General features: G+C 51.4%; 2 protein-coding genes across 2 annotated transcripts in view; one reads left to right on the top strand and one right to left on the bottom strand.

Moving 5' to 3' along the window:
* Nucleotides 1–8,582, top strand: part of NINJ2 (ninjurin 2) — a 91,505-nt gene extending 82,923 nt beyond the window's left edge. Inside the window, exons 2-4 of the mRNA XM_054577070.1 lie at nucleotides 7,082–7,313; nucleotides 7,837–8,020; nucleotides 8,496–8,582. Coding sequence (XP_054433045.1) covers nucleotides 7,082–7,313; nucleotides 7,837–8,003 — 399 coding nt within the window. The 3' untranslated portion in view covers nucleotides 8,004–8,020; nucleotides 8,496–8,582. The remainder of the gene's footprint in view (nucleotides 1–7,081; nucleotides 7,314–7,836; nucleotides 8,021–8,495) is intronic.
* Nucleotides 8,583–11,712: 3,130 nt separating this feature from the next.
* B4GALNT3 (beta-1,4-N-acetyl-galactosaminyltransferase 3) overlaps nucleotides 11,713–25,439 on the bottom strand; it is a 99,613-nt gene continuing 85,886 nt past the window's right edge. Inside the window, exons 10-20 of the mRNA XM_054577167.1 lie at nucleotides 23,956–24,099; nucleotides 23,048–23,157; nucleotides 21,980–22,080; nucleotides 21,651–21,712; nucleotides 20,188–20,983; nucleotides 18,366–18,685; nucleotides 17,531–17,684; nucleotides 17,233–17,305; nucleotides 16,686–16,839; nucleotides 15,935–16,061; nucleotides 11,713–11,821 (exon numbers count right to left, since the gene is read on the bottom strand). Of these exons, the coding sequence (XP_054433142.1) occupies nucleotides 11,713–11,821; nucleotides 15,935–16,061; nucleotides 16,686–16,839; nucleotides 17,233–17,305; nucleotides 17,531–17,684; nucleotides 18,366–18,685; nucleotides 20,188–20,983; nucleotides 21,651–21,712; nucleotides 21,980–22,080; nucleotides 23,048–23,157; nucleotides 23,956–24,099 (2,150 nt within the window). The remainder of the gene's footprint in view (nucleotides 11,822–15,934; nucleotides 16,062–16,685; nucleotides 16,840–17,232; nucleotides 17,306–17,530; nucleotides 17,685–18,365; nucleotides 18,686–20,187; nucleotides 20,984–21,650; nucleotides 21,713–21,979; nucleotides 22,081–23,047; nucleotides 23,158–23,955; nucleotides 24,100–25,439) is intronic.

Genomic DNA, 25,439 nt, shown 5'->3' with positions numbered 1-25,439 from the left:
GGGGAATGCTGCTGAGAGCCCCAAAACGGGGCCTCATGCAAAAAGCAGCCAGGAGCAAGGTGCTAATTTGGAAAGTACTCTTGTTTAAGGCATGTATTGGGAGACAAAAGAAAAATTCTTTGGAAATTTCTATGTAACAAATTCATAATAACTTTGGACCCTAACAAATGCATGTTTCCTGAAAGCCACTGACATAGTGACCTCGTCCAGGGGAGGTGGAAAATGCTTCCTAAGGAAAAGCAGGCAGGCCCGGTGGGGTTCCTATCCCAATCCCTATGTCTTCCTGTCCCTCCTGAACACTCTGTTTCCTTTTAATACGTAGTCCCCTTTTGTTAGAGAGAAACCCTGATCAGCTGTTGGATTCACAAAGGGATGCAAGCGCTTGGATTCCTGGTCCCTGTTCCTCGCAGGGCTCACCCAGGGCCCACGGAGCTGTTTCCTAGAGCCCCCTGGTGGACTACAGAGGAACTGCAGACTTTCCCAGGGGAAGCCTGCTCCCTTGTGCCCTGTGAGTGCTGCAGCTGGGAAGCCTGAGTTTGCAGTCTGAGGTAAGGGTTGGAGCCTTGCAGCAAGACTGCCCAGGACTCTGAGGATATTTCTGGACCGGTTGGGCGTTATTACCGGAATAACACGCAAAAGACACCCCACCCTAGGTGGATTAGAAACTGCTGATTTTTAAGGGCGAGATCCGCTGCTCTTGGCACTGGAAGGCTGCAGTCAGAGCGCTTGCCCCAGACAGAGGCCTCAAGGGTCTAGGCCTTTGCAGGTTTTGGCCTGAAGACCAGTGGCAGCTTCCATCCTGAGTCATTCATTCCCTGAGGCAGGACACTAGGGGAGAAAGGGCTATCCCTGGGCCAGGGGCTTTAAGGCAAAGATGCACTGTCCAAACACAACTCCGCTCCCCAGAAGCCACAGTGCCTGAAATCCCACCCTTAAAGACCTGTTTAAAAAATTGATTTTAGAAAGAGAGGGAGAGAGAAACATCGATTTGTTGTCCCACTCATTTATGCATTTATTGGTTGATTTTTATGTGCGCCCTGACCAGGGGATATATCTGGACGATGTTCTAACCAACTGAGCTACCTGGCCAGGGCCTTTAAAGACCCTTTATTTTACCCTTTTTGAAAAATCTCTTTGAAGTAACTCTTTCAAATAAAGAAAAAATGTCAATCATTTATCATGTATGTAATGTGGCAAGTCACTGAGCTAGGCACCATGGGGACCTGGGAATGTGGAAGATTGAGTCCCCGCAGTAAAGCAGGCAGTGACAGGCCATCTAAGGAGGTCTCAGCCAAGCCTGGGCAGGCACAAAGCAGGACAGCCTTTGCACAGGGCCCGGATGGACTGCAATGGTGAACAGGGTCTAGAAAAAAGGGGAGGCTTCTTTGGGAGTGAGGGGTAGCACGGGCAAGAGAGGCCGTAAGTCCTGGAGCAAAGGGTGGGGTGTGTTCAGGGAACAGTGAGTAATCTGGCTTGGCCCAGTATGCTGAGCTTCAGGGAGCCTGGCACAGGCAAAGCCCCGAGGAGGGTGAGGAGGAGCAGGTACCAGGCCAGGGAGGTGGGTGGAGGCCAGCTGGGAGCATCTGCACTGCCCAGTCACAGCAGAGAGTGTGGACACCCGGTGTAGGTGGGCTTGTCTGAGAATTTCCTCTCTGAGACATCCATCTGCTGCAGCTTGAGGGTGAGACTCATCAGAGTAAGAAGAGAGGGTGCCTAATGGGTGGAGAAGAGGCATTTCAAAAATCATGGGGGTGCTGAGAAAACAAAAGATACCTTCAAAATTTGGGCTGGGACAGGCCCTGAATCAGAACATGTTGTTTAAAATGCCTCTAAGCCCACAGGTGGGAGTATAATCCTGAGTGGGAGAGATTTTTCTCTCATCTCATATTTGTTTTAATACTTTAGTTTTCAAAGCACATTCACCCACATTCTCATTTAATAGCACTCTATGCTAAACAGGGCAGATATTATTTCCATTTCACAGATAGAGAAAGGAAGGCCTGGGTAAGATGAAATTATAACGTCAGCTTTATTCTAACCATTGGCCTTTTGGCGTTGCCTATTTGTTTTTGTTTTCAACTTATTTTCTTTTTACATAGTTCAAATATTCACATGGCTCAAAATTCAAAAGGTACAGATAAAAGTCTCTCTTGTCTCAACTCTGTTCTCCCAAGTTACCTTCTCGCAGTCTGAACCCGAGGCTTCTGCCTTCGCGTAACAGCGCCCCTTCTGCCGCAGCAGTACAGGGGCTCAAGGACACAACCCTTCCGACCCACCCGCCTACCCCTCCCCACCCCTGTGAATTCAGGAAAACTTAATGCAAGTGCCACTCAGGTAAAGGTGTTATGCCTCCTCTTAGTAAGTGTATATATGAACCCTTACGGGACTACTTAATTATCTTCTTTCATCTTTAGATTTTTATCTTTAGACCCTAAACTCCTTAGAGCCAGAGTGTGTGTCAACTTCTGGGCAGTAGCAGAGTAGGGGTTACAATGACAGGCTCTGGCACATAGAAAATCAGAATAAAAACTGTACAGTGTGAACTTGGGCCAGTTACTCAGGCTCTCTGGGCCTCTGTTTTTTCAACTATGATTGTCACATCCCCACCAACTTCACAGGGCTGTTGTGAGGACTGGATAAGATGGCTCCTCTCCCGTGTTTGACCCCATGCCCGGCATACAGTGTGGACTCTGCAAGTGGGAACTACTCTCACCCCCAGTGTACTAAGAACCTAGCATATTCCGTGCACAGTATGACGGGCCCGCGTACCCTCTCAAACCCCATTCTGACAGAGGATTAGGGATCTCAGGCGCCTCATTAAAAGCAAGTTGGCATAGTAGGTCACCCAAATCCATACTTTTCCTGGGCGGGGCTCTCCCCTTTCCTTTTATGGGAAACCAGCCTCCCGAAGGCCTGGCTCGTGGCCACCTCCTTTTCAGGTGAGACCTGGCTTTTCTGGATGGTCATGTTGAGACCAACAGAAGGGGCTGACAGGCCACTGCCCCTCTGAGCTTATTGTGTCTGGAGCCCTGAGTTTGAACTGATACAAAGGGCAACTGCCATGTGGCTTTTCTTAGGGCTGACAAGAGTGACTCATCGGAGGGTTACCAATGATCTAGGACAAAGTGACTCACTGGACCTGCCCCTGGGCCTGGCTCTACAGCTGCCTGACCTTTGCCTCTTCGGGAAATATTCTTGGTCCCTGATAATTCTCCACTCAGAGCAGGGAGCTTCCCCTCCCCTACATCACTCTTTGTTAGAAGAGACCCAAGAAAACACTTATTCCAACCCCACTTGACTCACAGATAAGAAAAGGAGCGCAGTGATGGGACTGGGCTTGCTCATACTTGTAGCAGAACCAGGATTTGAACCCAGGTCAAGGGTGCCTTCTTTGATACTCTCCCAGCTGCCACGGATCCCTACCTCTGCATGGCTCCTTCCCCACAAGGCACTCACTCGCTGTGGCCACAGACCGGGTTCTATATATTCCATGCAGTGATTTCCACAGTCTTTTGGTAGGACAGTTACCACTTTGAAATCTTGTTTCCAAGAAAGGCAGAATAATATCTTGGAGCTTGTGGTCCCCATTGACCATAATGTCAATAAACAATGTAAAAATGTGTTTACTTTTGTCAAAAGAAGCATTCATTTCCTATCCAACAAGTTTTGTAAAGAAACAAGGATAGTATAGGCCAACAAGGATTAAGGTATAAATAATTGTCTGGCAGAACAATGGAGCAATCCATGACTTTAAGGGATGGAATCCATACCAGCCTGGGGAGCTGGGACTTTGTGGGAAAGCCGTAACCAGGGAAGCCTGAGCTGGAACCAGAGGGCAGTGTGAGAAAGAGGGAGGGAAATGGTGCCAGGAAGTGCCTAGGAGTCAAACTGGGAGAATGGCGGAGGGTGTCTGTCCTCTCCCTAACCTCCTTGCGTCAACCCCACCCCATCACCAAACCCAAGTCCTCTTGCTGCCCAGACCCTCCCTGTGCTCCAGGAGGGAACTCTGGATCTACTCCCATCTCCCGGACTCCGGCCCCTGCTCCAACCTCATATCAAACAAAATTCCCCCTCGTTGTTCAGGTGTCATTCATTGGTTGGCAAGATTTGAATAGGTTGCCTTTTGCAGGGGTATATGCCATCGGGGCTCTGGAGTCTTTAGTGCTACCTCCTGCTGTCAGTAAAAGTGTGGGGGATTGGAGGGTGAAATACCTGAGAGACAGTGGATCTTTGAGAGACAGACCTCAGACTGGGAAAGTGAGAAGAGCTGTCTTTCCTTGTGGGGAGGAACAAAGTCTCATTCAGTCTCTCGATAGCCTCCAACCATCCAGAGATGAGATTTTCCTCCTACTTTGTAGATGTGGAAGCTCAGGCCCAAAGTGCCAAGCCCAGACACAGAGCTGGACCCAGAAGCCAGGAGTCCTTGTCCCTCCAGCCCCTGCTCTGAGGAACCAGGGGGAAAGGGCCAGGGATTAGGGAAGGGAAGGTGGGTTTGAGGGGAGGAGAGGCCCCAACAAGGTCTGGCAGAGCGGACCTGCAGGCTGCTTCAGGAGGGCCTTGGGTACCTCCAGAGCTGCCCCTCAGCCCTGGGACGGGGCTGGGGCCATGGGATGGAGCAGGCGAGGAGGCAGCGATTCCGAGTCCGGGGGAAATGCGAGTGACTCACACCGGGTGGCTCCGCAAGCCGGCCCAGCCCACATTCCCGGGCCTTTGTTCCCAGCCATCTGGGCCCAGCCTTAAAGGGCCAGCTCCTAGAGGCAGCAGAGAAGGCCGCCCAGCCCAACGGCCAACCCGCCACCTCCACCGTCTCCTCCAGACTGCTTGTTGGGTTGCTTCTAGTCTCTGGGCAGTGGGTAAAAAGAGTGGCACCCTACGAGATATGGGGGTTCATCCAAACCCTCAGGCTATAAGGGAGGACCCTCAGGTCATTTCAGCAAGCCCCTCTGCCTCAGGGCAGGGCTGCACCTAAACTAGCCTAGAAGGATTAAGAAAACTGTTTCCCTCCCTTTCGAAGCAGCTTCTTATAGAATCTCACAATCTGGTCCCTTCTCTCTACCATCCCACTTGTGGCAGTTTGTGCTGGTTACCCGCACAGTCCTGGCCCGATTTCAGTACTGGTTTAGCCTTGATCTCTCACTTAGGTTGGCCTTTCCAGGCTTGTGAACCAGGCTCCCTGTCCTGGGCCTCCAAGGGGCCCAGGGTTCACACCAAGCCTGGCCTGTCCGGCGATTGCTCAGGGGAGAAACATGCCACTCCAGGGCAGCCCTGTGCCCGTCACTTCTTCGGATGCTGCGCGCCACCGTGTGGACACTCCGGAGAATTGGTGCCTTCCGGAGACTGGGCGGGGCTGGCAGTGCGGGGAGGTGGGGGAGGGGGCCCTGCAGAGCTTCCCACTACCAAGTTATGGACTCTGAAAAAGCATCCCGTATTATGAAGCAACCCTGAACTGGCACAAATTAAAATGACAGCAGGCCCTAAATTAGAGAGGAAAAGATGAGGCTGTAAGAGCAATTTAACAACAAAAGCCTAGAAGGTCTAATAAAGCTTACAAGTAGCAGCATTTTTTTTGCGGAGGCTTGGGGACCTCTCTGTGTACCCACCACCTCACAGACTATTTGGGTTTAAGATTTTGCCCACTATCAATATTCAAATTTTCAGAAAAGAGGCTTTGTTCCTTGAAGTTTTCATAGTAATTCCACAATTTATCTGATTTTGAAGTGAGAGCTGGGTTTGGCAGAAGAAAGTTCAAGTCTTGCAGGCCATACTGAAGGGTGGAATAGGGAGAGGAGTGGGCGGAGCTAACAGGGGAAGGCCAGCTTCTAGGCAGAAGCACTTTGAACTGTGGAGAGAACGGGGACTGCTCCATAAACCATCGCTTAGCATGTCCTTTGAACCCAGGATAAACCATTGCCAAAGGGGCAAGGACCACTGGTTGTAGCCTTGGGGTCTTTGTGCGCTATTGGCCTTGGCATCCCCGGCCAGCTGGCCCTGAAGAAACCCAGCACTGAAGAGCATCCAGAACCCTGTGAGACCCACCCCATCCATCCATTCACCCAGCCACCCAACAGAGACCCTCTTGTGGCCATCTGCTCAGATAGCTTCCCTACCTCAGGCTGTAACATCTTTCAAGGTCCTTCCTTCCTCTCCTCTCCAGCACTCTGGTTCACTTCCTTGTCACCCTGACCCTAAATCAATACCATACCTTTCAATAGGTCGCCTGCTTCTGGGCCCTCCTGGGCCAATCAGCCCACCTAAATCAGCACCACGCCTAAATTAATCTCCCTAAAAGGCACCCAACTTCTCCTGAGTGACTGCAGATTGCCTGCCGCACCCAGTCTGAACGTCCTGGCTCAACCCAGAGGTCCAGCCCATGTGCCCTGCACTGGGACTCCCTCTTCTGGAGTTAGTGACTTCGGGAGGATAAGAGCTTTGTTTCATATTTCAAAATCAAATCAAAGCAAATGTAAGTTATATGCCAATAAATCCTAGCCAGAAAATAAAAAACAAATTAAGAGCTTTTAACAAACACACATGCATCCAGACATGCGCTTGTATTTGGGCCCGTGTTGGACAGCCAGCGAGAGCGAGATGGGCTGTGGCCCAGTGCGGCGGGGGCGGGGTGAGGGGCTGAGTCTACTCAGCTCCTGATCCACTTGCTAAGCTGTGCATCCTGCCTTGGGGTCACATCATTCTGGGAGAGAGGTGCCTTTCCTATCCCACCCAAGCCTCCTGCTATTGTCTTCTAACAGGCTTTCCTCTCAGAGGAAAAGAGTGGCCCCAGGCCAGGCCTGGCCCATGTGAAACAGCAGAGAATGAGTAACGTACATTTTACAAGCGCCTGAGACCCCTCCTGACTTTCTTCAAATGGACATGTGAAGTGGTAGGGAAGGGCGACCCTACCCACTATGAGATATCTGTTACAACATGACATCATTCCAGAGTTCTTTCAGGCCATTAAACTGAGGACGGTGCTACCTGCCCTCACCTGGTTAGGGGAGAGCTTTAGAACCTCTTTTCTTTCCAGCCCCTCAGCTGCTTCCCTCTTGAGCCTCCGGGTAAGCCTGTGCTTTCTCCCTTACAGCCTGGGAAACCCAGCTCCAGCAGGAGGCAGCCCATCAACCTGAACCATTATGCCACCAAGAAGAGCATGGTAGGGAGCATGCTGGATGTGGCTCTCTTCCTGTCCAATGCCATGCGGCTGAAGACGGTGCTGGGGCACGGGCCGTCCTCTCAATACTACGCTACGCTCATCACCCTCATCAGCATCTCTCTGCTCCTGCAGGTGGTCATTGGAATCCTCCTTGTGATCACTGGTGAGCCCCGGCCTGGGGTTGGCCTCTGTGCCCATTGAGGGAAGATGAGCCCCTAGTGTCTGCCTGGACCGCAGTTTGCACATGCCAACTTCTCAGCCAAGCACTAACTTGGTGTTAGCCCTCTGCACCTACAAATGCCCCAGGACCACCCACACAGTGATGACAAGCACCCTGCTCTACCTCTTGGTGTTCCCTATAGTGGCCACTCCATAATGCCTGCTGAATGACAGCCCTCACTAACTTGTGGCAGAGTTCCCTATTGGCCTCTGGGCAAGCACGCATCCCCACTCTTAGAAGACCCACTGTAAGTTCCCAAACCCCGATTCTATGCAGCACCACACGGATGCCCACACACTGGTCAGTGAGGGAAGAGCTATCAAGTACAATGCTACCACCTGTTAATTTCTGCCACATGGTCTTGGAGTCGCCAGACTTTTTCTGAACTCTAGTGGGTGTTGTGAGGAAAGCTCCAGGCTGTGACCCCCACCCTGACTTTTACCTCTCACCCCCCACTTCTCCGTAGCACGGCTGAACCTCAATGAGGTAGAAAAGCAGTGGCGAATAAACCAGCTCAACGATGCTGCCACCGCCTTGGTCTTCCTCACTGTTGTCCTCAATGTCTTCATTACAGCCTTCGGGGCACAAGAGACAGGATTCCTGGCTGTCAGGAGCTTAAGGAATCCTCTCTGAACTCAGCTGGGACCCAGGTGAGGGGTGATGGGAGGCCTTCGGACCCTAAGGCTTTTTCTCACCTCTGAGAAATTTGGGGTGAGAAAGAAATCCTTGCCAAGCAAAAGGATGAGGCAGATCTGGGGCAAGGAGGGAACCTTGAAAAGCTCGGATGCAGACTCAGGAAGGCCCTCCATGCTGTTAACAGCGCTTCTCCTTCAAGTTAGGCTCGGGTTTTTCCATAGCCTGAGATGGGCGGGAGGCAACATGGTTAGTGGTTGGCTCTGCCCCTCCGCCAAGAGGCAAGATGGAAATGTGGGGCTTCTCCTACTTGTGGCCCAGGAGCCGACGGCAACAAAAGCACCTGGAAGCTTGCTGGAAATGGAGGCTCTGGGGCCCACTCCACATCTCCTGAGCCAGCACGTGCATCTTGGGAAGGCTGCCAGGGGAGTTGGGGGTTCAGTGAAGTCTGCGAACGTCGCCCTCACCACCTCTTCTCTGGGTCCTCCACAGGTGCTGGACCTGGAGCTGCTTCCGCCGCTTTCCTCCCTGACCTGCCAGGCTGCCGGGCACTTCCCCCAGTTCCCGGGAGCTCCTGAAAAGGCAGTGTAGATGCCTGCTTCCTAGCCCCAGCACCTGAATGAGGAGGGGATATTTTGCTGGCCTAAGTGAATTCCATCCTGATCTAGACTGGGGCAGCGCCAACCTTTCCTCCCAGTAGCACCTGCACCCGAGGCAGCCTACCTATGGCCGAGTCTGCCCAGCTTAGGACTCTGGTTCTGACTCTACTCCATTCTCTCCCTTTGCCCATCCATCCCCAGGCCTATTTTCCCAGGTGAAACGGAATGATTTCTATCTATAAAAGTTTCTGCAAATCTACTGAAGTCGATTTGTGTGTCTTTAGTTGCGTCAGAGCTGCCATCTCCATCCGTGTCCTGGAAAGGAGACTCCAGGCCTGGACGGAGGAGCTTTCACACCACCCCCTCTGCTCTGAGCTGTGCTCGTAGTCAACTTTCCACGCGCCGCATGCCTTGGGCCAGTTACCGCCTGCTACCTCAGTGGCAGATCAGTCAATTCTAGACCGGTGCATGTACGCACACTCCTTTTCGGGACCCACTGTAAACCTATTCTAGCTTTCACATTAGCACCTTCTCTTAGGCATGTGTTTAAGGAACAGAAATGACTTGATTTATGCCTATGCCAAGTATAACCAGGGAGGTCCATTTGCACCTGTAAAGCATCAACAGGACATCCCCAGCGCAAGCTGTAAAGAGCTTTAGGTTGTCTGCTATTTTAGAATAAGCCACACTTCAGCTCCTCTCCACTGTACACCAAAACAATTCTGGCCCTTTTTCTAGCCATATTCACCCAGGGCGCCTACCCACCTTGTTCCACTGAAACCACCAGTCTCTACTGATCTGCTGAACAGAAAATGCCAGGTCTATCAGACTGTGAGATCCTCACACGGGAACTGCAGAGGCGACCGTCTGCCATGTAGCCAAAACCAACTAATGGGAAAGGGCGGAGGGTGGTATGGAAGGGTCCTCGGCACGCCCTTCAGAGAGCAGCCTGATGGCCGCAGGACAGAGCCGTGACCCCCAGGGCCCTCAGCCCAACCCTCTCCCACCATGATGGGAAACAGGAAAACACAAGAGCCATTCTGTTTTCTACGAAGATGCTGTATTTAATGCCTTCCCTCCCACCATCCCAGTCCCTCCCCCACCCTAGACATTCCCCTACAGAATAGGAGCCCTTGTCAGGTCCTCCCCCTTAAGGCAGGTGGTGTGGAGGTAACAAACATCAAACACAAGGCACTAGCTGGGGCAGAGGGGGTGGCGGGCAGGGCAGGGCAGGGGAGGCTGGGCTGGCTCCTGTTGTCCGGGAAAGTGAATCAGGAAGCGGCTGTTTGGGCTGGCTCAGGCCTCTCAGTGAATACCCGACGATGAGAGTGGCCCCATCTAGCACCCCGGCTGGCCAACTGCAGCTCTGGCCTACTCCCTACAGACCTTCCCCAAAGGCAGTTAAGTAAGCTGGAGCAGGGACCCTGCGGAGCCACAGCCCAAGGACAGGTATGGGCATCCATAAGCAACTGAGTCACTGAGAAGTCCTAGTCCTTCCTGATTTCTTAGGACAGAGGCAAGGATTTGTTCAGAGCCTCCAGGTTCTCGACAGGCTCCATTGTCCCCTATGCCAAGTTTATGCTCTCGGTGGCTACTGAGCCATCAGGAGGGCCCTCCAAAGGCTGTGCCTTGGACTGTCACAGCATGGAGCCTGGGCCCGCTGACTGGCCTCCCTCCCTCACAGCAGGGAGCGCTGTGTTCATCTCCCTAAACAGCCACTGGAGTCCAGGGTCCAGTGTCCAATGCACCGTTGGTGAATTCAGCAGCAGCAGCAGAGGCAGCAGCAGCAGTAGAAAAATCCTCTGCCGCAAAGGCACCTGGGGATCATTAGTGCAAGATAAGTGTGTGATCATCAGGTGACAGAAAGGGTGGAGTAGACTGCAAAGGCTGGAACTGTTTTCCCTGAACAGGCTTCACTTTTCAGTTCCCCCTGGCCCCTGCTCCCTTCCACCTGGGGAAGAGATCTCAGAATGATGCACTCACCTCCCCAAACCTGTCACCCCACCGCTTCCTACCCTGGTCCCTGTTTTACGGTTCTGTTTCACCCACACCTCTTCCCCTTCTTCCACTCAAGGCCACATCTGGGGCACTCCCTGCAGGAGGGGAAGTCCGGGGAGTTGGGCTGAGTGGATTCAAGCTTTCCACTTCTCTTTTCATCCCTTCCTGCTGGACCCCGACCCCCTCCTCTCATCTAAGTCATAGTTTACTTACACCCACATCCCCTTTCTTCTCGGCCTCCCTCCACCTTGCCTGTCCTGCTTGGCCTGTATGCAAAACACCAGGATGAGCCCACTGCTCACCACTTCCTCATCTCCCAACCCTCTGTGGCACCAGGAAGACGATGCCAGCTCTGTGCTTCTGGTGGGTCTAAAGCCAGAGCCACATGGAGGGTAAGGTTAATGCCCTAGTTGGTGGCCAGCTGTTCGACGGCTACCGGGGATAGACGTGCGTGTCCCTGGGAGGCGTGAGCCTGGGATGGAGCAGAGGAAGTGCTCCTTGTGGGGCCAGCTCCTCTGGTTATGTCAGCTGCCAGGTCCAGGACCGAGGGACACAGCTCTACACAGGAGTGGGTCTGAGGTATGCGAGTGGGAACACTTTCGAAAGGCGCCACTCCACCGCCCTCTCGCAGTCCATGCTGGACAATTAGTTTTGCTTTTCTGATTAAAAAAAAAAGAACAATAAAATACGTCCAACCGAAGAGCTTCCCGTTCCTGGTCGCCGCCCCAGTGAGGAGCACTGGGTGGAGGTGGAGGCTGGCACGCGCCTCAAGGATTCAGGCCAGTGTCACTCAGGCAGGCCTCCCTCCTGGACCTGACCGCACAGCCCTCCCTGGGGCTTTCCCACCTCTGTGCCTGAGTGAGCACCCCCTCCTGGGCCCCTTCCCAAAGTCCTTCCTCTGGAGGCCCAGAGGATGAAGGAGGGGACTTAGCAGCCGTTTGTGTGAGGGGAGAGCTCCCGTGGAGTAGGGCGTGTTAGTGCTGAGGCCTCTCTGGGCCCAGCCATGGCTTCTTCTCCCCTCCTCGCTCCCCCCGGCAGTCAGCAGGCTGCCAGGGGAGCAGCTGTAAGTCAAGGGGCAGGAAGTTGTTGGTCCAGCAGGTCGCCCCTCAGGATTATGGCATCTTCATCTGGCGGCGGTTCCACATGCCTCGCTTGGAATGGAAATGATGGAAGAAATTCCTGAGGGAGAGACGTTCCACTTCCAGACCTGCTTGGAGGATCCTGAGTTGGGGAGAGGCAGGATGAGCTTCAGAAGCACAGGAGGCAACTGGACTCCACATCTCTAACAGACCCTGTCCCTCTCTTCCTGTTCACCCCCACTCCCACCCCCCCATCCGGCAGGGGAGCAAAGTAAAGTGCAGAGTGTGGGCTTTGGAGCCAGACAGCCTGCGTTTGAATTCCATACTGTGTTAAGTTATATATGTCATCGGTCAGAGCCTGTTTGCTAATCTCTAGAAAGAGGATAATAATGATATATACACACTGGAGGGCGGTAGCAAAGACTAGAGATGGTGGATGTAGGTGCTCAGCACAGTTCCTGGTACTGAGCCAGCAGGAGACATGTCATAGTGGGTGAGAGAGTCAGAGGGCTGAAACAGACCTTGTCCTTAGCTCTTCCCTGTCTCTTTCCCACACACAGCCCACCTAGATTTTTTAAAAAGAGAGAGAGAAAGAAAAAAACAGCGGTCTCCTACCATAGAAGTTCACACCACAAAGTCAGGAATTCAAGACAGGTCAACTTAAGAAGCAGAGGCAAAAAAGAAGAGTCTCACAAATAATGGGAAGACAAAGAAACACCCCCCAGTCGAAGGGAAAGGAGGAGTCCCCACAAAGGGAACTAAATGAAATAAGAGGCAAGTAAACTATCAGATAGAGTTCAAAACAATGGTTCGAAGGAAGCTCAGTAATCTCAGTGATACAGGGAAACTACGAGGAACTTACTGCAAACTCTATCAACATGAAAAAGGACATAGAAACGATCAACAAGACACAAGAGGAAATGAAGAATACAATTTCTGAAGTGAAGAACACAGTAGAAGGAATCAAAAGCAGGCTCGATGAAGCAGAGCATCCCATCAGCGAGCTGGAGGACAAAGTAGGAAAAAGCTCCCAGAAAGAGCAAGAAAATGAAAAGAGACTCAAAAAGCATGAAGAGACATTGAGGGAAATGCAGGACAACCTGAAACGTAATAATATCCGTATAATAGGGATACCAGAAGGAGAAGAAGAGGAGCAAGGGGTAGAGAACCTGTTTGAAAAAGTCATGATGGAAAACTTCCCTAATTGGAGGACAGAAAAAGTCACACAAGTCCAGGAAGCACAGAGGGTCTCATTCAAGAAGAACCCAATGAGGCCCACTCCAAGACACATCATCATTAAAATGGCAAATATCAAAGACAAACAGAGAATCCTAAAGGAAGCAAGGGAGAAGGAGGAAGTAACATATAAGGGAGCCCCGATACGCCTAGCAGCTGACTTCTCAACAGAAACACTACAAGCCAGAAGGGAACGGCATGAAATATTCCAAGTCATGAAAAGCAAAGGCCTGGAACCAAGACTGCTCTACCCAGCAAGGCTCTCAATTAAAATGGAAGGCGAAATAAGGAGTTTCCCACACAAAAGAAGGCTAAAAGAAGACACCTCCACCAAACAAGCAATTGCAAAATATGTTAAAGGGACTGCTTTAAGAAGATGAAGAAAAAGAATCTATGTAAACCCAGTTCCTTTCACAGTCACCAATATTTTTAATACTTAATCTGATTTGTGACAATGATGTGTTATTTTAATTGTTACTTTATTATTGGTTGAAACTAAACCTGTTTTTGTAGATTTCTTGCCTATTTCTAAAAAAGTTTTAAATGACTTTTTGGTATTCTTTATACATTTTTTTAAATTAAATGTTTGTAGTTTTTCCCTAAAACAAAAACAAAAACAACTATTAACCCTTTTTTAGATGTGTTGCAAATACTTTCCTATTCCATTACTTGTCCTTTTAACTTTTTTATACATATATTACTATGTAGTCTTAAGTGTTTAATATAGTCATATTGTCAATATTTTACTTTAGAGCTTCTGGGTTTGAATATGTTACTTCAGGGTAAGAAAAATATTATTTTGTATTTTCTCTTAAAACTCCTTAGATTTTACATATTGATTTTTAATTCACCTGAATACTTTTTGTATAATGTGTAAAATAGGGCTCTATATTGGTTTTATTTCAAGTCATAGTGGTCCATGCACTTTATTTGTTGAATAAGCCTTATTTTCCCCATGGATTTGAAATATCAACTTAATCATATATTACATTGTTAGACAGATAATATACATTTGTTTCTACAATGCTCATTTTATTTCATAGATCTACTTGATTATTTCTGTGCTGGTGTCATGTTTTAATTGCTGAGACTTTATAATGGAGTTAAATATTTTAATATTTTATAATTGATCTTGACATTAAATAAATAAATAAATAAATAAATAAATAAATCTGCATTTAGGAAAAAAAGAAAGAACTCCTACCTTTTGCAACAACATGGATGGAACTGGAGAATATAATGCTAAGTGAAATAAGCCAGTCGGTGAAAGACAAATACCATATGGTCTCACCTATCAGTGGAATCTAATCAACAGAATAAACTAACGAACAAAATAAACCACAGGCATGGAAACATGGAGCAGATTGAAAGTGACCAGAGGGGATGGGGAAGGAGGATGATGGTGGAAAGAAGAGGGGACTAAACAAAGAACATGAATGAATGACCCGTGGACATGGACAACAGAGTGGGAACTGACTGTGGGAGAGGGGGGCGGGGTGGGGTGGGTGGAAGAGGGCAACGGGGGGAAAATTGAGACAAGTGTAATAGAATAAACATGATTTAAAAAATAAAACAATAAAGTATGAGAGAGGCCTGTACTTGGGGCAGGGTGGAAGTTACTGGAATTTGAAGCAGTTTCCTTCTCACGGGGGCCTCAGTAGAGGCAGAGGGGCCGAGATCTGAACCAGAATTTGCATCTTCCCAGGCCAACAGGAAGACCACGGAGGGAGGTGACGCTGGTCTGGCTTCTGTCCCCTTCGGGAATCTACTTGGATCTGGCTTTAGGAGAGCTGGGTTATCTCATATAAGCTCCCTCCACCTCCCTCCTTTCCACTGTAAATTCTCTCAGTATTGTCATCTTCCTTTCCTTTCTTCCCTCCAGGGAGAAAACATAAATGCATCCAGGTTTTAAGTCTCTGACACTTATGAGTTGTTAGATTTGGGGCAAGTTATTAATTTCTCAAGGCTCACTTTCCTCTTAAGGAAAATGGAGATAATTATACCTACGTCACAGAAGTTTGGGAAGGAATAAATAAGGCAATGGGTGTGGGTCACCTACCAGTACAGGGGTCCAGTGACTGGTGGCTGCATTTGTCCTGTCTCTCAGGAAGAAGTGCATCTCTCCCTTGTCAAGGCCCGCACTGCACCAGTGGCCCTGACCTCGCCCTGTCTACCTCCCCTGGACACCGTTCCAGCAATTATACCCTTTTTTTCTTGGATTCCCCCCCACCCCCTCCCTCCTTTGCTCCCACCCCTTAAGCTCAACTTTCAAAGTATCATCCTCTTTCCCTCCCCTTCTCTTGACAGCAAATTTCTTGAAAGAGGAATCTCATACTAACACAGCCTCCGCTTCCTCACCAGGTTGTAGGGGATGAGTTCCACAATCCCCTACAACATGGGGTCCTGGCCCAGCCAGCTCCCTGCCCCATCCTGCTCTAAGGCTTTTCATGCCAGGGACCACTCCCTGAAACTCCCTTCTCCCCAGGCTGCCAGGGACTCAGAATCTCCTGGATAGCTTGTTGCCCTTTAATGGTCCAAGTGACCTCTTTTGCTGGCTCCAAAGTCTTCCCTGACCCCTTGGCCTGTCTCTCTTATCCATGCCACAACTTCAGCCTCCTCCCCGAGGCAGCTGCGGAGGGGAGGAGCGCGCCGACCTGGAGGATGGAGCCACGTGTTCCCACCGCGACTTGCTTGCCGCTCAGAACATTATCATTTACATCTGTAGAGATCCATGTTTACTTTTTCCCTGACAGTTTACCAAGCACTTTCCACACCAGCCCTGTGACAGAGACAGAGGCAGTATCCACCCCTTTAAACAGGGAGAGAAACTGAGTCTCTGCAAGGGAAGTAACTGGAGCCCAAGTAAGTGGCAGAGCCTCCTCTGTCTCCAGTGCCTTCACCTGCTTTTGGGGAATCTGCAGCCTGGGACTAGGCTGCTCTCACCCCGTGCCCCGAGCCCCGGAGCGACCACTGGATGGAATTCCAGCAGACCCCGCAGGCGCCCCCCTTTCCCAGTCACCTGTCCAGCAGCTCCCAGTCTTCCCCACCCCAGCGGTCTCGGAACTCCTTGGTGTTCATGCCCCCGATCCTGGCCAGGTCTGACTTGTAGATGCCAAGCAGCCCAAATCCATTCACCTCCCAGTAGCCTATGGACAAGAAGCTCCAGGTGAGGTGAGCCAGAGCCAGGAGAAAAGAATAAAGAAGGCCTCTAGGTGGCATCCCTAGAGCCTTTTCTGAAAGATGGAAGATGGAGTGCCTGCAGCTGAAAACTGTCTCATGTGAGCAAGTCCCTTGCTTGTCTTAGGGGGTAGCCCCTTGAGCTAAGGTTCAGAGTCCAGTGAAAACAGGAGTCCTACCAAGGAGTGACCAAGGGCTGCTGATAGCCCTGCAATAGGATGGGACTCACGACAGTAGCTACTAAAGCACCGCCAAGTGCTCCTTGGCCATTTCCCTCTCAGAGACAGGTGGCCTGTCTCCACCTTTGCACCCTCACAGGGCACAAAGTCTGGCACGTGGTAAATGCTTAATAACTGTGTGATGAATGGATAAAGGGGGGGATGGGGCGAGCAATGCTCATCACTGCTGCTGCTGCTGCTGCGGCCGTTGGCATTGCCCGGGGGACGCTTCTCTGGACTACCCAGGTGAGCAGAGGAGCGGAGGGCAGGGTGCAGAGGGTGACCCTGCTGCGGCAGAACTGTTTCCAGCTCTGGGACTAAGAACCAAGGCCAGAGAGGACTATCCTACCCTCCCCAGCTCAGGGCATGGCTCACCCTCAGGCCACTGGGGGGTGGCCCCGCAATGTAGCCGCATCACCATGGGGGCGAAGGCCATCTTGCCCTCCACACAGTGCTTCCGGATGGTGTCTATGACTCCAGCTGGGAAGTGGATGTGGAGGTCACAGAGGAAGATGATGCTGTGTGGGTCCTGGGGACACAGTGGGAGGATCAGCTGACCCCCCGACCAGGGCTAGGAGGCCAAGCCACACTCCCGGACGAAACTCTGGCTCCCTCCATTTGGATGTCTGACAAACTTCCACAAAACAAGCTACTGGGCAGATTTCCATGGCACTGGGCGTCAGAGCGCAGTTCTTACAATCAGAAGGTAATTCTGATTCCTTCCCCACCCTTTGTGGACTCCAAGGACTCTGGACAAATGCTCCACTGTCATTTGTTCAGTCCCACCCTGGTAGCACAACAGAGAGGACCCCGGTCTCCTCACTCCTTCCTCCCTGAGGAGCTCACTGCCCCACACATCCCGAATGTCTTCCTCTCATCCAGTCCTCGATCACATCTCTCAAGCCCCTCCCAGTCCACTTGCCTTCACCAGGTCTATGCCAGCCTGAAGTCCAGCTGAACGCTCGAAGTTTCCACTTAGCTTCATGTACTGGTAGCTGCAGGGGAGGAGAGAAGGGCTGAGGATTAGGATGAGGCTGTCGTGGTCCCCTGAAGGAAGTTAGCAGGCAGAGTGGCAATGATGCGTTCCTGGCATGGGATTATGGACAGAGACTGGGAGTTGGCAAAGCTGGATGAGACTCCTGGCTCTGCTCCAGACCCAGCAGTCCTGAGACTTTAGGAAGGAAGGTTCAGGCTGCGCTCCAGTCCAGAAGCCTCCTCACCTCCGCAGCTTGGACCTTTTCAGGGCCATCTCGACATCCATGTCCTCACTGCTATAGTCAGTGATGATGATGTTGAAGTGTGAGTCACCGGTGACTTGGAACAGCTTTTCCATGTCTCTGATGAACTGCTGCACCCAGCGTGCCTGGTTCTTCACTGCCCAAGTAGGGTAGGTGGAAAGAAGCAGAGGTAACACAAAGAAGGCCATGTTCACTCCTGGGTCCGGCATGAGTCGGAACCCCATCTGACCTCTGCTCAGGGGCAATGCAGCTATGGGAAATCGGTAGCAATGCAGTACAAAGACAGAAGGCAGAGGTGAGCTCACCACGGAAGGGGCCTCTCTGCCCTGAGAAGGCCTTTGGCTAGGACCAGCCATCAGTTCTCTCATAGCAATCCCCCATGCTCTAACCCTAAAACCCTGTAATCTGTCCATCTCATTATCATCCTTTATCTCCTGTCCTACCCCATTGTTATACTCCCGTCCTGTTTCTCATTATAAGGACCCCATTCTATTAAGAACCCTCTCTGTCATACTTCCCCAGACCAGTTAGAAATCCCAGCACAAGCCCAGCTGATTATCACACCCCACCCTGAAACTTGGGTACCATAGAAAGAGCGATGGCCTCAAGTCAGTATCCATTCCCAGCCCTAACACTTTCCAGCCATGTAAACTTAGACTAGTGACCCTTCCCTTGTGAGCCTCAGTTCCTCAACAGTAAAGTGGCTGTTTTCAAAAGTTCCTAAGAGGCTGAATCAATGAGCAAAGACCTGGGCGCTCACGATCACTCTTAGGATCCCTGCTCGGCTGACAGCGCCCAGGCCCGGCCGCAGGCTCACCAGGCACGATGAAGTGGACCACGGCTTGGTGATTCCAGGAGAAGCCCTGGGGCCAGCACAGCTTGGGCTCTGGAGCCTGGACATTCAAGACACGTCTCCGGTGGTTGTGTGGGCCCCAAACCAGGCCCTGCAGGTTCCGGGCCTCGGACTCTTCCCCACCGGCTGGATCGATGCCCTGCCAGCCTCGTGCAGACACATACTCAGAGAGCCGCACCAGGCGCCGGCCTTGCTCCAGCAGCTCAAGCTCCAGGAGGTAGCGACCCCCACGTAGCTGGTCCTGACGCTTCTCCACGTTCACGATGCGCTGTAGCTGGTACCTCCTATGGCAAAAAGGGTGGGAGGGCTTGAGTAATTCTTTCTCGTAATGTGGGGTGGCACAGTGTGGTAAAAGGCTGCAAGGCCAATTGTCGAGAGACCCTGGTTTTTGTCCTAGCTTTGCCATTGGCTAAGACGCTTACCCTCTCTAGTGTCCCCTGCCTCCCTCTTTAAAAATGCACGTACTGAGCTGGGATGATCTCTCAAGTCTTTTATACCGGAGATCATATATAAGGCGAGAGAGTTTCCTTCAGAAGTTGACCTTCATTAATAAAATGCTCTGTCCAGTTAACAGTGATAATACACAATTAGATAAATGTTGATTGGTTAACTCAGCCTCATTAGTCACTAAGGAAATGCACATCAAAAGCACAATGTGATACCATTTCACACCCATTGGGATGGTTATTTTTTTTTAAGGGAAAATCACAAGTGTTGGCTAGGAAGTAGAGAAATTGGAACCTCCATGCACTGCTGATGGGAATGTAAAAGGGTGCAGCTGATTTGGAAAAGAGATTGGCAGGTCCCAAAAATGTTAAACATAGAGTTACCATATGACCGAGCACTTCTATTCCTGGGTGTATACCCAAGGGAACTGAAAACATGTTCACACAAAAACTTAGTACATGAATGTTCACTGTATTGTATTCATAATAGCCAAAAAGTGGAAATAACCCAAATGTCAATTAACTGATGAACGGCTACACAATATGTGGAATATCCATACAAGAAAATATTATACAGCAATATAAAGGACTGAAATACGTAATACATTCTACAACATGGATGAGCCTTAAAAACTTTTTGCTAAGTGTAAGGAGACAGATGCAAAAGGCCACATATTATATAATTCCATTTATATGTAATGTCTCGAGCAGGTAAATCTATAGCGATAGAAAGTAGAGTAGTGGTTGCCAGGGTCTGGGAGGAAGGAGGAATGGGAATTAACCACCATTAGATTCAGGGACCCTTTAAAAAGCGATTTAAAAAACGTCTGGAATCATAGAGTGGTGATGGTTATACAATATCATGAATATACTTAAAAACCACTGAATTGTATACTCTAAAATGGTAAATTAAATGGTATGTGAATATTATCTCATCTGAAAAAAATGTTGATTGGTTCAATGAATGAAACAATAAAGAACTCAGCCATGTCTTCTGCCCTAGTCCTTTCAGCTCACATCTGTGCTTCTTTTGAGTTTCTTTCAGCCTCAGTTTTGCCTGATCTGTCTTTTTACTAGCTCCTTCCCGGGAAAGGGGACCCCATTTGTCAAGCCTCCCCAGTGCTCTTGGGCCAGGGCCCCAGGCATTTGAGAACCTTGCCTGATGGTGGGACAAACACCAGACTGGTTGGTCCAAGTCACCTCCAGGGGCAGGGGCTCCAGGCACCTGTCCTTCCCAGGAGTCTGCAGCGGGGGTGCCTGATGCAGCCCCAGGTCCCTGCTCCCTGGCCAGCAGGCTGCCACAAGCCTCAGCCCTGGCCCAGGAGAGCCCTTTACCTTACCCCCGGCTCCTCTGGTTGAGCTTCTTTAAGAAGACCCGTGTGATCTCGAGAGCCTCCTGCTCTGGCAGCAGCAGGTTGCCAGACGTGTTACAGTTCAGATCAATCCAGTCGTTCCGCAGGGCTTGGAAATCAAGGTTCCGTGCGCTGAAGGTCTGGTCCCAGTTCACCACGGGGTCAAACATGGGCACATATTCAAACACCTCACTCACATCCTCTTCCTCTTCCTCTTCTTCACCCTCTTCCTCTCCCTCCACTTGGCCTTCCTGGCCTGCAGCTGCTACCACCTCCTCCTCCCCTGGCCAGCCCCGCCTCGGGGCCAGAGGTTCCATCCTGTCACCCCTCCTCTGCTTTGCAATGTATGACTCAACTTGATTAAGCCACTGGGACTGCCCTAGAGTCTTCCTGGGGCTGTCACCCGTGGGCCCGGGCCTTTTGACTTGTGGCCGGTTCCCCACCAGGTGCCCAGGGGGCCGCTTGTCAGAGTGAGGTGGATCTCTGCTGGGCTCAGGGCTGGGTTTTCTCTCCCTCTTCTCTGGTTGCCGCCCTGGGACGTTGCTGGTCCTCCCTGGGAAGGGAGCCATAGAGTTCTGTTTGGAAAAGGGGGCCCGCAGTTCCTCCCGGGACCACGCCAGGAGCTTCCGCAGGCTTCGGAGGCGGTAGTCGGTGACATCCTGCCCCGGGGTAGAGGTAGGCACTTGTTTTCCCTCTGGCCTCCTGGCATTCTGGTCATTGGAGGCCGGGGTTTCCTCTGCCGCCTCTCCATACTGGGACTCTTCTAGAAGGCCTTCCTCAAAACCTGTTGTTAATAACAACCATACCTCACGTCAGAGTTTCCAACCTTTCCCCAAGAAGATATACAAGACAGCTGATGATTGATTATGTGTGATACTCCAAGGCGTTTCAGACAGGGATGGCAGCTGGGCTCTGCCACTTACTGTGTGATCTGGGGCAAGTCACTCAACTTCAGTAACCCCAGTTTCTTCACTTGCATTAAGGGACTAATAATCCATCCTCCACATGGTTTTTGTGAAGATGGTGTGATATGAAGTACAGAGTGCCTAGCAGGTGCCTGGCACATGTAGGATCCCAACAAACGGACCCAGCCAGGCCCTAACACCTCAAAAAGAAAGGCCACAGGAAGCACGGTGCTTCTCCGCAGCAGAACATCTCAAATGTCAAGCCAGGGATAGCACGCCCTCAAGCAGCCCAAGTAATCTCCAGGGCCCGGGATCTCCTCCAGCTGACCCAGCATGCTGTTACCAACCATCATGTCATATATGTGCCTTCGTACAGAAAAGCCAGGAGCCCTGCTCTGCGCCCTGAGGTGAGGGAGGGGCCAGGGCCATGCGGTTTGGATTTTGAGCTCCTCGGGGGCAGGGCTGGCATGGTCTGTATTCCTCCTGGAAACAGACCGTGGTCACCCCTCCCAGGCTGACCTGGAAGACTCAGCTCTCACTCTGTACCTGGCTGTTCCGGTCCCCGTTTGTCAGGTTGGTCAATCTTGATGTATTCCTGAAAGCTGAACCTGCAGGAGGAAGGGATAGGCAGAATGGCCTCCGTGCCCGGCAGGCAAAGCAGGAGGCTCTGCTCAAGTCCCAGCAGCAGTCGGAAGTCATGCCTCAGCCCAGAGCAGAGGACACAGGCTGGGTGGGAGCGTGTGTGGGTCTGTGAGCATGCAAGTGCCCAGGAAGAGCCAAGGCTCCTTGGGCTGGAAGGACACCTGTGGCCCCTCTAGGCAGCCATCCAGGCTCCAGCAGAGCACTATCTTCTTGCCCCATTCAGTGCTGCTCACCTGTCCTGGTAGAACGTGCTTTCCTGGTAGAAGCATTTGTTATGGGTTTCCATGTGGCTCAGGCGGGTGTAGTCATTGGGGTAAACGAAGGACAGATGAACCTGGAGGTAGAGAAAGCAGCAGCAGGAGGAAGAGGGTGGGATCCAGGTAAGAAATCAGCCAGCCAGAGTTGAGCCTACCTCCAGCTCCTAGGGACCTGCCCTAGTGGGGAGAGAAGGGATGCTCTGAATGAAACATCTGCTTGCGCAGACCAGGATTCCACGCCACTCTTCATGCCTCCTCTCTGGGCTCTCTGGACCTACCGTAACCCTGGACCTAGCCAGCTCCCCAGTGCATGAGTCCCTCCTCTCCCCATCCAGCTCATTCTCCCCAGCGGCAGCCGAGACCCTCCCTGCTTTCTCCAGCTACCTTATCCTCGCCTGCAACCTCTGCTCCTTTACCTGCAACCTCCCACCGTGCTGGAACAACCCCCTGTACTATTTACTACACTCTTCCTTTTTGCCTTCCTTAAACATAGCTCAGGGTGATCTCTACCCAAAACCTTCTGAGTGACACCCCAGCCATCCTCTGAGTCCTGGCCATTCTCATAATCATCTCTCAATTTGGGTACAGTGTTCATTCTGCCTCTCCAGTTTCCACATGGGCTGGAGATTCTCTTTCACTGCTCTCCATAGTTCATTTCCCCAGTGCCTTGCCTATGAGTGTAATAAATAGTGCTGGCTGACTGGCTGACAGGACCGACTCAGGCAGGACACAGTCGTGTGGCCCATGAAGCAGGGAGTGTAAGAAGCCTCACACCAGCCCACCTCACATTATCGCTGGGGCAGAACTGATCAACGGGGCTTCCTAAGGCAGAACTCCATTTCTCAGGCTTTGCAGGGCAGTCCATCTGGGCCAGAAGCAACTTGGAATGCTAGTTCTCCCAGCCCAGGGACCTGTGAGGCCATCCTGTCTGCTGGCATGCGACGTGGGGAGGAGGGGGCAGTCAGCTTCAGCAACCCCCATCTCAGCCTTAGGCAGCAAGCCCTCTCTCACTCCTGCCCCCCACTGCCCAGACCCCAGACTTACAAACCGGAGGCCTTGGTAGCGCTGCAGGGGAAGCCCATCCACCAGGTAGCTGGGTTTGTAGGGACAATCAGGCAGGACGTGGCGGAGATGAGACTTGGGGATCAGAGGCACTGGGGAGGTAAGGGAAGAGGGGTGAGGGTGGGGATGGGAACCTGAAACGGGCTGGCTTGGAGCCACGAAGGCTCCCGGCCGAGAGGTGAGGCTGAAGTCCTCTGCCCTTAGCAGGCCCCTTTTTGTGTTCACTCGAGGCAGCTGTGGTCAGAGTCCATGGCCAGTGGCTGAGGCTGCTAGACCAAGGCTGGCACCACTCATCTGGAGAAGGGGCATTCATGCAGCACCTTGGTGACAGAGGACTTAGACAGTCCCTAGTTCAAGGCACAATATAGCGTTGGGATCACTCTACAGGGCTAGCCTCAGTAAAGCTTAGCGACTTCCAAGAGGATGCTAAACCGCACCCTAGTGCAGTGGATTAACCGAATTTCCTTCTAGAAGGGGAGGCGCGGGTAGATGCAGGACATGACTTTGTCAAAAGACTCTAACGCCTTAGTGGGAACATATTTCTCTCACTGGATGACAAGAGCCAGAATCCAGCAAGAAACTACGGTATTTGTGACTGCAGGGGGATGCACAAGGAACTTCGGGTTCTTGTTCTCTTTCCAGTCCTGGGTGGTAGTTACACAAATGTTTGCTCTGTAATGATCTGTATAATGTAAAGTTGTACGTACATATTTTTATACTTTTCTTTATGCATGTTATATTTTACACCACAATCTGTGGACACTATTTTACACAGCCAGGGGACGCTGGTAGAACTGCAGGTCTCCTGAGTCTCCACCACCCACACCATGGACCTGGCAGCATCCTGTCCCCAGGCTGGGTGACAAGCATGCAACCGAGTGCGGCCTCACCTCGATAGAGGGTGTCCCGAGGGTCAGGCTGGAGCATGTCGGCGAGGGGCTGCTCATCTGTGGGAAGCGAGCCTGGGGAGCCCGCGTGGCTGGCTGCTGTCTGCGGGATGTGGCCCACCTCATCCATCCTTAGGAAGGTCTCATCTGGGCCGGGGAGAAAAGAACAGAGGTTGGCTGTGAGCTCTGGAGCAAACCCGGCCAGAGCCCAGGCCCTGCCTCCTTGAGGGGCCCGGAAGACGCTCTGTAGGCTCCTGTAGGCCCCTAGGGACCGTAGAGGATGTGCTCGACCCTCCTCTCTCTGGCCCGAATGCCTCAAAACTTGTGGTTTCCGCTCATTATCTCCCTTTGACCCCTCCACGGGCCCCGTGACTGGCATACACCACAAATTTTGTGTGAATTGTGAAAAGACACATCTTCCTCAAAATGTTTTACTGTGATCTGCTGGAAATTTGTCATTATAAGTATTTTTAATTTTTTGAACAAACACATATATAGCACTTACAAAGGAATAAGCCAGGCATGTTCTAAGCATCTTCCAAATAACCCATTTAATCTTCATAACACCACATGACTTATGTACCATTATTATCATTATTATTCCTGTTATACAGATGAGGAACTGTGGCAAAGGGACTCGAAGTCATTTGCCTGAGATCACAGAACTGACAAGTGGCAAAGTTTGAACCTAGGCACCCAGTCTCAGCCTGCAGGTTATGCTGCCTCTCGGACAGGTCAGTGATACCTACCATGAACAGGGCGCCCCGCAGTGGTCCCCAAAGTCCTGCTCCTCACCTGAGGGCTGGCTGTCTCTCTGCTCTCTGCCTCCTGGGTTCATTTGTCTTTCGCCCCAAAAAGAGCTCTCCTTGTACACCCAAGGCTAGTTACCTCTGATCCATTTTACTAGTTTCTTACCTGAGCTTTGCTACGGGTCTCTTTCTTCTTGGTTCATATCGAATCTAGGGTCTCCAATTCTCCCCTTTTTCTCTTGCAGCAGCCCAGGAGCTCACCACCTGCCCCTTCTGCTTTGACCTTGCGGCCTCTTTCTTTGTTCGCTGGCAACCTCCTCCCACTCCCCATGCCTGTTGCACAATTCCGCCCTCTGCTGGGAACCCGGACCTTCCCTTTCTCTCCATCCTGCCCCCTTCTCACACACACACTTCTTCCCTGCCTTCCGGTCCCCTCCCAGCACCTGCCTTTCCCTCCCTCCCTTAAGGCTCTAGCCGGTCTGCTCTTCCACAGGGCCCCACCTGCCAGGTGGCACTATCTCAGCGGGACCTCTGGATAAGAGTCTCACTGAGAAAATCATAAGCAGTGAATAGTACAATGGGAGAGTTCATTTCCTGCAAAGTTAAAGCGGTTGAGAAAGTTTCCTCTCCTCTGCTATGGCTTGGAAAGAACCACGGCTGCCTCATCTGTGAAATAGGAGACTGGCCTCACTCAGGTCTTTCATCTGGAGTGAGCTTCGTGGTCTCTGGATGTCCTTG

This window comes from Pteronotus mesoamericanus, unplaced genomic scaffold (assembly GCF_021234165.1).
Source record: "Pteronotus mesoamericanus isolate MK-2021 breed Mesoamerican mustached bat unplaced genomic scaffold, CSHL_Meso_final contig_41, whole genome shotgun sequence".
NCBI lineage: Eukaryota > Metazoa > Chordata > Mammalia > Chiroptera > Mormoopidae > Pteronotus > Pteronotus mesoamericanus.
Note: the sequence above shows the minus strand (reverse complement) of the source record. Positions and strands in the feature narration are given on the sequence as shown.